Consider the following 13,806-nt stretch of genomic DNA (forward strand, 5'->3'; position numbering starts at 1 on the left):
GAGTTAATATCTGAATGAAACCACTGGTTGTCTTTGCCCACCACGTTCCTGATAGTTACAACACCGGTATATTTAAGGTGATTTGCGAGTAGGTAACGGCAACATGGATCTAGGTCCAAACTCTGGATCTTTATAAGAAAAACGTTGAGCCCAGAATGAGCACCGCTGAAAGACTGACCTATAGGGACAAAAACAACACAGCTACTGTGGAGAAATATGTTAAGCAACTGCAATTGGCTTAAGCACTGATCATGATCCATCCAACCTAATGGATAGGACCACAGGCGATCCTGAAAAGCTGGCTGGATCGTGTATGGCTACCTTCCATAATTGCCAACTTTGGCTCTGAGGTAGTTAAACCGAAGATGACCAACCTGAAGAAAATTCTGATCATAACCACACATGGTGCATCCCGTTGGCAGATAGCCATGATAGGGAACCATCCCTGCAAGATGCTGAGGCTGAGTTTAAAAGCCGCCACCAAATGCAAGGACATTGACTGGCTGGCTCTCTACAGCATGGATAAAATCACCAAAGCACAGTTAAGCCAGTTTCTGGAAAAAGTGTACCGTAAGATCCAGCATTTTTAATCGTCTGAAATTGATAACGTAGGCACTGTCGGAGCTTGCTGATGGCGTAACCAGAGCTTCGCGGCCATATGCCGTGCCATATCCAAGTAGATCATGGCAATCTTGGATGTAGGCTCAGACACGACCGTAGGAGCGCCATGGTCAGCGTGCTCACGAATCATCATGGACAATGGCAGAGATCCCAACAAATCAATATCGAACTGCTCAGCAATCCTACTGCCCCCACCCTCTCCAAACAGGTGCTCAGTATAACCACAGTTGGAGCAGATATAGACAGCCATATTTTCCACCACCCCAAGTACTGGCACTCCAACCTTACGGAACATCTCAATCCCTTTCCTAGCATCAATCAACGCCAGATCCTGTGGAGTCGTTACCACCACACTGCCGGAAACCGGAATCTTCTGCGCCATGGTTAATTGAATATCCCCAGTCCCAGGAGGCATGTCGATCACTAGGTAATCCAAGTCATTCCACATTGTCTGGGTCAACAGTTGAATCATGGCTCCACTGACCATAGGGCCACGCCACACAACCGGTGTATCTTCGGTGACCAGAAACGCCATGGACATCACCTGAAGACCATGGGCTTCAATAGGCATGAAAAACTTCTTATTTTTCACATCTGGCCTAGAGCCATCGGCAATACCGAACATCTGCCCCATACTGGGACCATAGATATCTGCATCTAGGATCCCCACCCTTGCACCTTCAGCCACAAGTGCCAATGCGAGGTTTGCTGCGGTAGTAGACTTACCAACACCACCTTTACTAGAGGCAACAGCAATGATGTTCTTTACACCAGCCATGGCTTCCAGTTCACCCTGAACCGGTGCCGGATACACTGTCCAGTTTATCGATACATCCACATACTGTACGCCATCGACATCTTCAATTTTACTGGCCAGCATCTGAGCTACTCCATCACTCAGGCCTGTAGCTGGATACCCAAGTACCAGCGAAGCATGGACTTTGCCATTATCAATAGTCAGGGTTTCCAGACAGCCAGAGTCCAACAGGTTGTTCTTCAGGTATGGATCCTGATAACTGCGAATAGCCGCTTCAATATCGGCTCGGCTTGGATTCATGACCACACTCCAGTCGGTGTAAAATAGTGAGAATCTCAATATGGGTTAAAGAGTGGTAATTCAATGGCAGTAGGTTCGAAACCACAGAGATCACAAAACCCACAAAGAAAGAGCTTCAAACTGTCAACCAAAACGCGATGTTCAACTCTTATTATTCCCCCGAAAAGTTGAACATTCCATGATTTTCAAGGCCTTCAGCCAATACAACCATATGACCAAACTCTGGAAACCAAAGAATAACGCCCAACTTACACGGTGATAGCCGCAGATTAAGCATAATTATGTTGCGCTAACGTACACTATTTACGCTGTAACACTTGGTACGTCAGGGATTTTAAACTTTCATGACCTCTAAAAAAGTCGAACTCCGCTACCAAATAAGGAGATAAAACAGACGATTAAGTTTGCACTATCAAGTTTGCTCTACAAACATAAGGGGTTGTGAAATAGTTTACCTAGACGCAATGTTAGACTTTTTTAGAGACCATAAAAGTTTAAAATCACTTACTTACCAAGAGTTACAGCGTAAATAACTGGAGTTAGACGAGATAAGCACTTGCGCTACATATGCTTCAGCCTTTTTGTACATATTCATGTTACAGAACAAGAGTGATTTTAGTACTTTATTGGCTGGCAAAGGCTTAGAAGGAGCCTTTTGGCACTTCTCAAAAAACATCACCATGCCTAAAGCCCTTAAAATCCAAAACCTTTAACCAAAATTGGAGAGTCTAACTCACGTTAAATACGTGTACGTTATCGCGACATAATTATGCTTAATCTGACGCCTATCAACGTGTGAGTGGGGCATTATTCTCGGATTACCATAGTTTGGTCATATGGTCGTGTTGGCTGACACCCTTGAAAATAAGGTAATGTTCAAATTTTTTGGAAAGTAAGGAAAGTCAAACATAGCATTTACCTAAAGATCTTCCTGATTACCATCTGTCCTAAGCATCATTATCGTCTAAACTTACGACACTGTTTCCCCTCGAAGTATGAGGTGCATCATGGCCAAGAATAAAATTTAGTTTCAGAAAAACATGAACCTTGTGTAGATATTTTAGTAATATGACTAGGAACAATAATGCCGTGCCCAGTTGTGCAAATGCCGGTGGCCGAATAGGTTTGAATGTCCTCTGTGTTGTTGTCGGGAGTACTGCACCATAAAAACCAGTGAGCTCTACCAGTGCAATCGCTGCCGTCACCAGACATCATTGATCAGTGGCACCATTCTGGAAGCTACTAAACTGCCCTTTACCACTCTGAAAGCTAGCAAACTGCCCTTTACCACTTGGTTCCTAGCCATGTTTTTAATGACTTAGACTAGGAATGGCATATAGGCCCTAGGGCTCTAGAGACAACTGAAAATCTCTTATGATACTGCTTGGCGCTTAGAGCACAAGCTTATGCAAGTAATGACAGAACGTGATGACATCAGTCCTATGCAAAGGCGTGTTCAGATGGATGATTCCTACTGTGGTGGCGAAAAACATGGAGGCAAACGTGGAAGAGGTTCTGAAAACTAACACCAATTTGTTGCCGCCGTGCAAACCAACGAGGCAAACTACCAGCTGTATATGCGTTTCAGCATGGTCACCAGTTCCCGGAAAAATGAACTGGAACTCTGGGCGCAAAAGCATCTCGGTGATCATACCTGCTGTGTTGTCAGTGATACCCTCGGGGCATTCACATGAATAGCATACGCCGGACACCCACATACAGCAGTGGTGACAGGTGGTAGTCACAAATAAATGGCTAATCAGTTGTTCCCGTGGGTCAACACCATGATAGGCACCGTCAAAAATGCTCTGAAAGGCAGTTACCACAATATTAACCCGAAACATCTGCCAAAATACCATGCTGAATATTGCTATCGATTCAACCGGCACTTTGATTTGAAAGCAATGGTATCAAGGCTTGGTTACATGGCTGCGCGCACTTACCCAATGGCAGCAAGGCTCCTTAAGCTGGCTGATGAACAGTGGTAATCAGGAAGATCTGTATATATCCTTGGAAAGCGGTCTGGCATTCTTTGCCGCTATTCTCTTATTTGTAGTTACTCCATGCCCAAGCGTTTTTGCCGTTCTGGCAAGAGCACGGATCAGTGGCTCGTGCAGTTGCTTATTTCACTCTATAGGCATGCCATCAGTGACATCATTTATTTGATTACGGTCTGTTTTGGTCTAGCTGTTATTGCTCATAACTGGGGAAAAGTCTTTACGGTTACCAGCTTGGTTCACACAGATTATTTGCTATAGCTGGGGTATAAAACATGGACTTCAACCATCGCTGAAAACTTGGGCAGTAAAACTTTCGGTGCAGGAAAATTCGAAAACTTTCTTCATAGCTTTATGATTTCCGCTTCGAACCACAAAATGATGCTCTTTTATATTGCATTTCTACCAACTTTTATGGATGTCGCCATATTCTCCACTGGAGACATTATTCTTGTCACGATATTAACCATGCTTGGCCTGATGCTGGGTTTGGCGGTCATTGCCGGTTGCGCTGCCCAAGCAGAAATATTTCACACCCAAAAAATCGATGGCTAGACTCAATCAAACAGCTAATTATACTATGAATGGCGCATGGTCTATTCTAGCACTTAAGAGCCATGAGGGAGTAAACAAAAAGAGCGATCCCGTGTACTACATCGCTTTTCCTCAGAGGTAGTTGAGAAAGAATCTCCTCAGTCTGAATCAAACACTTTCATAAGGCGGGCCCTAGCTGACTCGCAATTGTCAGGATCAATCCCCTGGGAGGTCATAACCTCACGCTGCTGCTGCTGAGCAGCTTCTTCTGCCAGTCTGGTAAATTCCTTACAGCGACCGTCTTCAATCCCTTTCAGGATACTGGCTTCAATATCATCTCCTTCCAGCACCCGATTACAGAGAATTTCATAGTTCCGTTCAAACACCGGGAAAGCAACCCGCTGTTCTTCACTACGCAGCAGCATCCAACCAGTTTCACGGGCAGCAAGATAGACAGCTATATGTGACCATGGGCAGTCACGGCTCTGTGTTGGAGCATAACAGGCTTCATAATAAGCTTGCAATGGTGCTTTCAATCCCACTTCGTCATAACGCAGCTTGCACAGCTCACGAATATCACTCAGATCTGGAAAGAACTTGGCAGTATCAAGTGTTTTTTTTGCCGCCATCAAAATACGACGTGGACTGAATTCCTGAAGAGAGTTTTTCCAGACTCGCTTGGCGCGGATAATATCTTCGTTAGCCTGGAAAGCCCGTTTGAACTTCAAGGGATAGGCATCTTCCAGTAAAGTAAACACAGCATTGATAGCATCCACATGATCCGCTCCGAAGCGTGGTTGCTGTGAAGCGTTGCCAGAAGGTGCCTGATCATAGCCTGTAGGTTCTTGCTGAGTTACGGACTGCTGATCACTAGTCGCCGTCTTCGAACTGGAAACCGTCGTCCCAACTCCGGTCTGTAAGTTTTTCAGCTGTTGATCGATGATCTCTTTGCCCTGTTTCACTTTGGTTCCGCTTCCACTGGTAGATTACGTGGGATTTAAACTTGTTTTGCCAAGCTTTACGCGCCTCACCGGTTTCGAGCCAGTACAACTTGAAATCGATAAGCTGTGTAGCGATAAAGTCCAGTGGGACTCCCTGATGGGCCTGAAGAAACTCCAAAATCTCTCGAGACGGCGCAAAATCTTCCGCCAGTGGTTGAACCATGGCTCCCTCACGAACCGCAGGCTGAGCCTCCATCTGACCAAAAACAGGATGATCATCCTGTTCCCGAGTATCAGGCTCAAGTTCCCATGGTAACGCGCCCGCATTGCGCCGGCGAATATAGTGTTTGTTCTCGTTGGTCATGTAATCAACAATACCTGCCTTCCCAGTTCTGGTCTAGCATGACCACCAACATAGACCGATTTTGTTAATGCTACGCTGTCGTCAGCAGTGACGGAGAAGTATACTTCCGAAGCTAGTACCTGACTATGAGTAAAGGACACAATGACAGGCAGCAAAACCTCACGCCTCACTCATGAACCAGCCATTCTACCAATGATATAATCACATTCTACTCTCAACTAGATCGTGTTTAGTTGTCGTAGCCAATACTACAACCTTATCCATCTCTACTAGTAATAAAAAAGGACAACTCTCAAGAATCTAAAAAATATACTTAATCCAGCCGGAACTGATGTTTTGTCAGAAACTTTCCTATAAGTGAACTGACCTCCAGCATAGCCTGAGGCTAATTTGATGGTGCTGGCTCTTTTGATACAACAAACAGCCGCTAAAACATCAGGGTTTTCGATATATACGGTAACAAAAAAGAGACGATTTTATGATGATATAACGTTGCCACACCAATAACTACATAACACCGTCTCTTGTGAACGCATCCTACGCCAATACCATCGATTATTTATTCTTCTCGCCAGCTCGCGATCATTTGTACGCTATCATTCAGCGCCTTGAAGCCACTCTCCAACAAGAGCATGGCACCATAGAGCTGTCTCCCGACTGAAGGCAACAAAGTGTTGAGCCTTCGCCTCCGAGGATATCTGGATAAGCAGTCCAATGATGAGCAGAAACAATCTCCGGTAACGGGTAGCGACGGTCAGCAGAGAAATCACGTCAGACAAAATACTTCCCGACAACTGACCAGCTTGTTTGGTTCTGCCGTGGTCAGGCGTCGCAGTTACAACTAGAGGAAGCAATCCAGCATGTTCCCGCTGGATGCTCAGTTGAACACAAATACTGACAAGTACTCTGATGGCATGAAGGAAAAAATTGTCAACGATGTTATGAATCGTTCTTATGATCGAACGTTTAAACGACATCGGTAGAGTTGTCCTAAGATGACTGGTAAACGACAGGCTATGCAACTGGTAGCGGATACGGCTCAAAACTTTTGTGCTGTTTACGAACAGCGCAAGGTTGTTATTGAGTAAACAGAAGACCTGCCGATCCTCAGTTTCGACGGTAAGGGCTTGGCGATGCGCCAGAAAGAGTTGTGGGGAGCAACACGGAAGAACACGCAAAAGAGTCAGCAAAATCTGCACCACAGCTCAGTCTAGGAGAGAAGAAAGATCGCAAACGAATGGCACAGGTAGCCACCGGCTATACGGTACAACCAAATCCTCAAACGGCAGAATCGGTCATGGATATGGATTGGAAGAGCGACAACTTTGTGAGATTACGTCCTCCTGCCAGAAATAAGAGTGTGTGGGCCAGTGTAGAAAGAGAGGCGGAAACCGTGATAGAAGAACCTTTCGAGGAAGCGCTCAGGCGAGATCCTGAACAGAAACGACAGTGGGTCATTGTTATTGATGGGCACCATAATCAGCGGAAACTGATTACCATGATTATGACAAAGAAGGGAGTTAAGGCAACCATCATTGTAGACTTTATCCATGTACTTGAATATCTGTGGAAAGCCAGTCACTGCTTACACGACAAGGGAGATTGGCTATTCAAAGCTGGCGCGGCTCTTTTGATACGACAATGCGGCCGCTAAAACATCATGGTTTGCGATATATCTGGTAGCGAAAAAGAGACGGTTTTATGGTGATATAACGTTGTCAAACCAATAACTCCATAACACTGTCTCTTGTGAACACATCCTACGCCAATACCCTAGATTATTCATTCTTCTCACCAGCTAGTGATATTTGAACGCTATCATTCAGCACCTTGAATCCACTCTACAACAAAAGCATGGCACCATAGAGAGCTATATCCACACTGAAGGCACCGAAGTGTGCGCCTTCTTCTCCAATGGTATTTGGATCAGCAGGCCAATGATGAGCCGCAGCAATAGTCGGTAGCGTGTAGCGATGGAGAGCAAAGAAATCACGTCAGGGAGAATACCTCCAGACAACTGACCTGCTTATTTGGTTCTGTCGTAGTTAAGCGTCGCAGTTACAGCCAGCGTGTTTCAGTTGGAGGCTCAGTTAAACCTCAATACTGCCCAGTACTCTTATGGCATTAAGAAAAAATTGTCAGCGATGTGATGGATCGCTCTGATGATAGAATGGTTAAACGACATCGTTAGAGTTGCCTAGGTATGGTTGAGAAACAACCGGCTATGCACCGAGTAGTGGATACGGCTCAAGACTTTGAGGCTTTTTACGAACAGCGCAAGGTTGGGATTGAGCAAACAGAAGACCTGCAGATCCTCGGTTTGACGGTAATGGCTTGGTTATACGCCCGGGAGGATTGAGGAAAGCAACCAGGAAGAACGCGCAAAAGAGTCAGCAGAAGCTGAAAATCCGGCTCAGTCCGGGAGAGAAGAAAGATCACAAACGAATAGAACAGGCAGCCATAGTTTATACGGTAAAACCAAATCCTCGAACGGCAGAATAGGTCATGGATATGGATCGGAAGAGCGACAACGTTGTTAAATTCCGTCCTCCCTCTAGGAATAAGAGAGTATTGATCCAGTGTAGAAAGATAGGCGAAAGCCGCGATAGAAAAAGCTTACGAGGAAGCGATCAGGTGACATCAGGAGTAAAAACGCCAGGGGCGCGGCTCTTTTGATACGACAATGCAGACGCTAAAGCATCATGGTTTTCGATATATCAGGTAACGAAAAATAGGCGCTTGTATAGTCATATAACGTCGTTAAACCAATAACTCCATATGGTGTGATTCTTTTGATACAACCATGCAGCCGCTAAAACATCAGGTGTTTCGATATCAGGTAACGAAAAAAAGACGGGTTTATGATTATATACAGTCATCAAACCACTAACTACATAACACAGTCTATTGTGAGCGCATCCTACACCAATACCATAGATTATTAATTCTTCTCACCAGCTCGTGATCATTTGGACGCTCTCATTCAGCACCTTGAATCCACTATCCAACAAGAGTATGGCACCATAGAGAGCTATATACGTACTGAAGTAACGAAGTGTTGCGGCTTCTCCTCCAATGGTATCTGGATAAACAGTACAATAATGAGCCTCAGCAATCGTCGGTAGCTAGTAGCGACGGTTAGCAGAGAAATCACGTTAGAAAAAATACCTCCCACAACTGAACAGCTTGTTCGGTTCTGTCGTAATCAAGCGTCGCATTACAGCCAGCGAAAGCAATCAAGTATGTTCCCGCTGGATGTTCAGTTAAACCTCAATACTACAAGTACTCTGATGACATGCTGGGAAAAAATTGTCAGCGATGTAATGGATCGCTTTTATGATCGAATGATTAAACGACATTGTGAAAGTTGCCCAAGTATGGTTGGAAAACTACAGGCTATGCAACTCGTAGCGGATACGGCTAAAGACTTTGAGGCTTTTTACGAACAACGCAAGGTTGGGAGTGAGCGAACAGAAGACCTGCGATCCTCAGTTGTGACGGTAAGGGCTTAGTTATGCGCTAGAAATGGTTGAGGTAAGCAACTAGTAAGGACGCGCAAAAAAGTCAGCAGAAGCTGCAAACTAGGCTCAGTTCTAGAAAGAAGAAAGATCGCAAACGAATGGCACAGGTAGCCACCGGCTATACGGTAAAACTCAATCCTAAAACGGCAAAATCGATCATGGATATGGATCGGAAGAGCGACAACGTTGTTCAATTCCGTCCTCCAGCCAGAAATAAGAGAGTGTGGGCCAATGTAAAAAGAGAGGTGTAAGCCGTGATAGAAGAAGCTTTCGAGGCAGCACTCAGGCTAGATCCGGAGCAGAAACGGCAGTGGTCATTGTTATTGATGGGCCCCTCATCAGCGGAAACTTATTACCGTGATTATGAAAAAGAAGGGAGTTAAGGCCAACATCATCATGGACTTTATCCATTTACTAGAATATCAGTGGAAAGACCATCACTGCTTACACGACAAGGGGATGAGGCTATTGAACGCTGGGTGATAGAACGGTCCCTGAAGATATTCATGGGAGAGTCTGACAATGTAGCTAGGGGAATCCGGCAAAATGCTAACAAGAGAAGTCTGACAAAACGTGAGGCCATTGATAAGTGTACAGACTATCTTCAACAAAACCGTCCCAAACTACGCTATGACAAGGCGCTGGATGCTAGCTATACAATTGCCAGTGGAGTCATTGAGGAAGCTTGCCGCAATTTGATCAATGACCGCATGGATCTAACTTTTATGTGGTTCTTTTGATACGACAATGCAGCCGCTAACACATCATGGTTTTTGATATATCAGGTAACGGAAAAGAGACGATTTTATGGTGATATAACCTCGTCAAACCAATCACGACATAACACCGTATATTGTTAATGCATCCTACGCCCATACCATCGATTATTCATTCTTCTCACCAGCTTGTGATCATTTGGACGCTATCATTCAGCACCTTTAATCAACTATCCAACAAGGGCATGGTCCCATGGAGAACTATATCAGGACTTAAGGCAACGGAGTGTTGCGCCTTATCCTCCAAGGGTATCTGGATAAACAGGCCAATAATAAGCCGCAGCAATCTCCGATAACTAGTAGCAACGGTGGGCAGAGAAATCACGTTAGAAAAAATACCTCCAGACAACTGACCAGCTTATTTGGTTCTGTCGTAGTCAGGGTCGCAGTTACAGCCAGCGTAAGCCATCAAGCGTGTTCCCGCTGGATGCTCAGTTAAACCTCGATACTGACAAGTACTCTGATGGCATGAGAAAAAAAATTAGCCTCGATGTAATGGATCGCTCTTATGTTCGAACAATTAAACGACATCATGAGAATTGCCACAGTATGATTGGGAAACGACAGGCTATGCAACTGGTAACGAATACGGCTCAAACTTTGAGTATTTTTACGAACAGAGAAAGGTTGAGAGTGAGCAAACAGAAGACCTACAGATCCTCAGTTTTGCCGGTAATGGCTTGGTGACACGCTCGGAAGGGTTGAGGGCAGCAACTAGGAAGAACGCGCAAAATAGTCAGCAGAAGCTGCAAACTAGGCTCAGTCCTAGAGAGAGAATAGATCGCAAACTAATGGCACAGGTAACCACCGTTTATACGGGAAACCACAATCCTAAAACAGCAGAATCAGTCATGAATATGGATCGAAAGCTCGACAACGTTGTTAAATCCCGTCCTCCCTCCAAGAATAAGAGAGTGTGGGACAGTGTAGAAAGAGAGACGTAAGTCGTGATAGAAGAAGCTTTCGAGGAAGCCTCAGGCTAGATCCTGAGCAGAAACGCCAGTAGGTCATTGTTCTTGATTGGCACCATCATCAGCAGACACTAATTACGGTGATTATGGAACATAAGGGAGTTAAGGCAACCATCATCATGGACTTTATCCATGTACTTGAATGTATGTGAAAAGCCGGTCACTGCTTACACGACAAGGGGATTAGGCTATCGAAAGCCTAGTGGCAGAACGGTCCCTGAAGATACTCAGGGGGAAGTCTTACAAGGTGAATCCAGCAAAGTGCGAGCAAGAGAGGTCTGACCAAATGGGAGGCCATTGATCAGTGTGCAGACTATCTTCAAAAACCGTCCCAAGCTCTGCTACGACAAGGAGCTGGATGCTGGCTATCAGATTGCCAGTGGAGTAATTTAGGGAGCTTGCCGCCATTTTATCAATAACCATATGGATCTAACCTAGGCAAAATAGAGTTTGCCAGTGGCAGAAGCTGTGTTGGAGCTACACTACTGGATTCACATCGAGATTGGTAGGCGTATTATAACTTCCATTAAGGAATGCTCTCGCCTTCCTAATCATGAAGCACTAATGAATGGAGCGTCGTAGCAATGGAACCACTCCCAACCTCAATACCGACCAGTACTATGATGGCATTAGGGGAAAAATTGTCAGCAATGTGATGGATCGCTCTTATGCTCGAGAGATTAAACGACATCGTGAGAGTTGCCAAGGTATGGTTGGAAAATGACAGACTATGCAAATGGTAGCGGATACGGGTCAAAATTTTGAGGGTTTTTACGAACAGCACAAGGTTGTGATTGAGCAAACAGAAGACCTGTAGATCCTCAGTTCTGACTGTAAGGGCCTAGTGATAGGCCCAGAATGGTTGAGGTAAACAACTAGGAAGAACGCGCAAAAGAGTCAGCAAAAGCTGCACATCCGGCTCAGTCCGAAAGAGAAGAAAGATCCAAACGAATGACACAGGTAGCCACCGTTTATGCGGTAAACCCCAATCCTCGAACGGCAGCATCGGTCATGGATATGGATCGGAAAAGCGACAACGTTGTTACATTCCGTCCTCATGCCAAGAATAAAAGAGTGTGGGCCAGTATAAAAAGAGAGGCAGAACCCGTGATAGAAGAAGCTTTTTAAGAAGCGCCTCAGGCGAGATCAAGAGCAGAAACTGCATGGGTGCGGCTCTTTTGATACGACAATGCAGCCGCTAAAACACCATGGTTTCCGATCTATCAGGTAACGAAAAAGAGACGGTTTGATGGTTATATAACGCCGTAAAACCAATAACTACATAACACCGTCTCTTGTGAACGCATCCTACGCCAATACCCTAGATAAACGTGAATTCGACGCTTAAATTTTGGCTACACCCCTTGGATTTTAATGACTTGAGGAATAGTAATGTTTTTTGAAAAGTGCCCAATGGCTCCTTCGTAGCCTTTGCCAGCCAATAAAGTACTCGAATCACTCTTCTACTGTAACATGCATATGTACAAAAAGGCTTATGGTGTGGTTCCCTTGCTACGACGCCACATTAATTAGTTCTCCATGATTGCGAGACGAGAGCATTCCTTATGGAAGTTCTAATACACCTGCCAATCTCCACTTAAATCCAATGAGCGTAGCTTCAACACAGCCTCTGCCCCTTGCAAATTCCACTTTGCCTAGGTTAGATCCATACGGTCATTGATCAAATGGCGGCAAGCTCATTAAATGACTCCACTGGCAATCTGATAGCCAACATCCAGCGCCTTGTCATAGCAGAGCTTGGACCGGTTTTTTGAAGATAGTCTGCACACTGATCAATGGCCTCCCCTTTTATCAGACCTCTCTTGCTCGCACTTTGCCTGATTCCCCTAGCCACCTTGTCAGACTCTCCCATGAGTATTTCCAAGGACCGTTCTGCCACCCAGCTTTCCATAGCCGCATCACTCTTGTCGTGTAAGCAGTGACCGGCTTTCCACAGATGTTCAAGTACATGGATAAAATCCATAATGATGGTTGCCTTAACTCCCTTATTTTGCATAATCACGGTAATCAGTTTCCGCGGATGAGGTAGCCCTTCAATAACAATGACCAACTGCCATTTCTGCTCATGATCTAGCCTGAGCACTTCCTAGGAAGCTTCTTCTATCACGGCTTCCGCCTCACTTTCTACACTGGCCCACACTCTCTTATTCCTAGCTGGAGGACGTACTTTAACGTGAGTTCGACGGGCTAATCCTTTGCGCTACATAGGCTTCATCCTTTTTGTACATATTCATATTACAGGAAAAGAGTATTTTAATACTTTATTGGCTGGCAAAGGCTAACAGGAGTCATTTGGCACTTTTCAAAAAACATCACTATGCCGCAAGCCATTAAAATCCAAGGTGTGTAGCCAAAATTGAAGCTTCGAACTTACGTTAATTTAACAACGTTGTCTCTCTTCCGATCCATATTCATGACAGATTCTGCCGTTCGAGGATTAGGTTTTACCGTATCACCGGTGGCTACCTGTGCCATTCGTTTGCGATCTTTCTCCTCTGCAAGACTTAGCCTGATGTGCATCTCCTGCTGACTCTTTTGCGCGTTCTTCCTAGTTGCTTACCTCAACCCTTCCTAAAGAATCACCAAGCCCTTACCGTCAAAACCTAGGATCTGCAGGTCTTCTGTTTGCTCAGTACCACCTTGCGCTGTTCGTAACAAGCCTCAAAGTCTTGAGCTGTATCCGCTACCAGTTGCATAGCCTGTCGTTTTCCAACCATAGGTGGGCACCTATCATTATGTCGTTTCATCGTTAGATCATAATAGCTATCCATCACATCACTGACAATTTTTCCCTCATGCCATCAGAGTACGTGTCGGTATTGAGGTTTAACTGAACATCCAGCGAAAATACGCTTGATTGCTTCCACTGGCTGTAACTGCTACGCCTGACTACGACAGAACCAAACAAGCTGGTCAGTTCTCAAGAGGTATTTTTCTAACGTTATTTCTCTGCTAACCGTCGCTACTCGTTACCGACGATTGCTGCAGCTCATCATTGTCCTG

At 45.1% G+C, this 13,806-nt stretch overlaps 1 protein-coding gene across 1 annotated transcript; it reads right to left on the reverse strand.

The window, feature by feature from the left end:
- Positions 1–586: 586 nt before the first annotated feature.
- On the reverse strand, positions 587–1,678 carry LOC311328469 (iron-sulfur cluster carrier protein-like; the record flags this gene model as incomplete). The annotated part of the gene is made up of 1 exon (XM_084462435.1): positions 587–1,678. One exon carries the CDS (start codon positions 1,676–1,678, stop codon positions 587–589), a length of 1,092 nt encoding a protein of 363 aa, XP_084318561.1.
- Positions 1,679–13,806: the final 12,128 nt, after the last annotated feature.

Source organism: Borostomias antarcticus, assembly GCF_949987555.1.
Source record: "Borostomias antarcticus genome assembly, contig: scaffold_63, whole genome shotgun sequence".
In the NCBI taxonomy this organism is placed as follows: Eukaryota; Metazoa; Chordata; class Actinopteri; order Stomiiformes; family Stomiidae; genus Borostomias; species Borostomias antarcticus.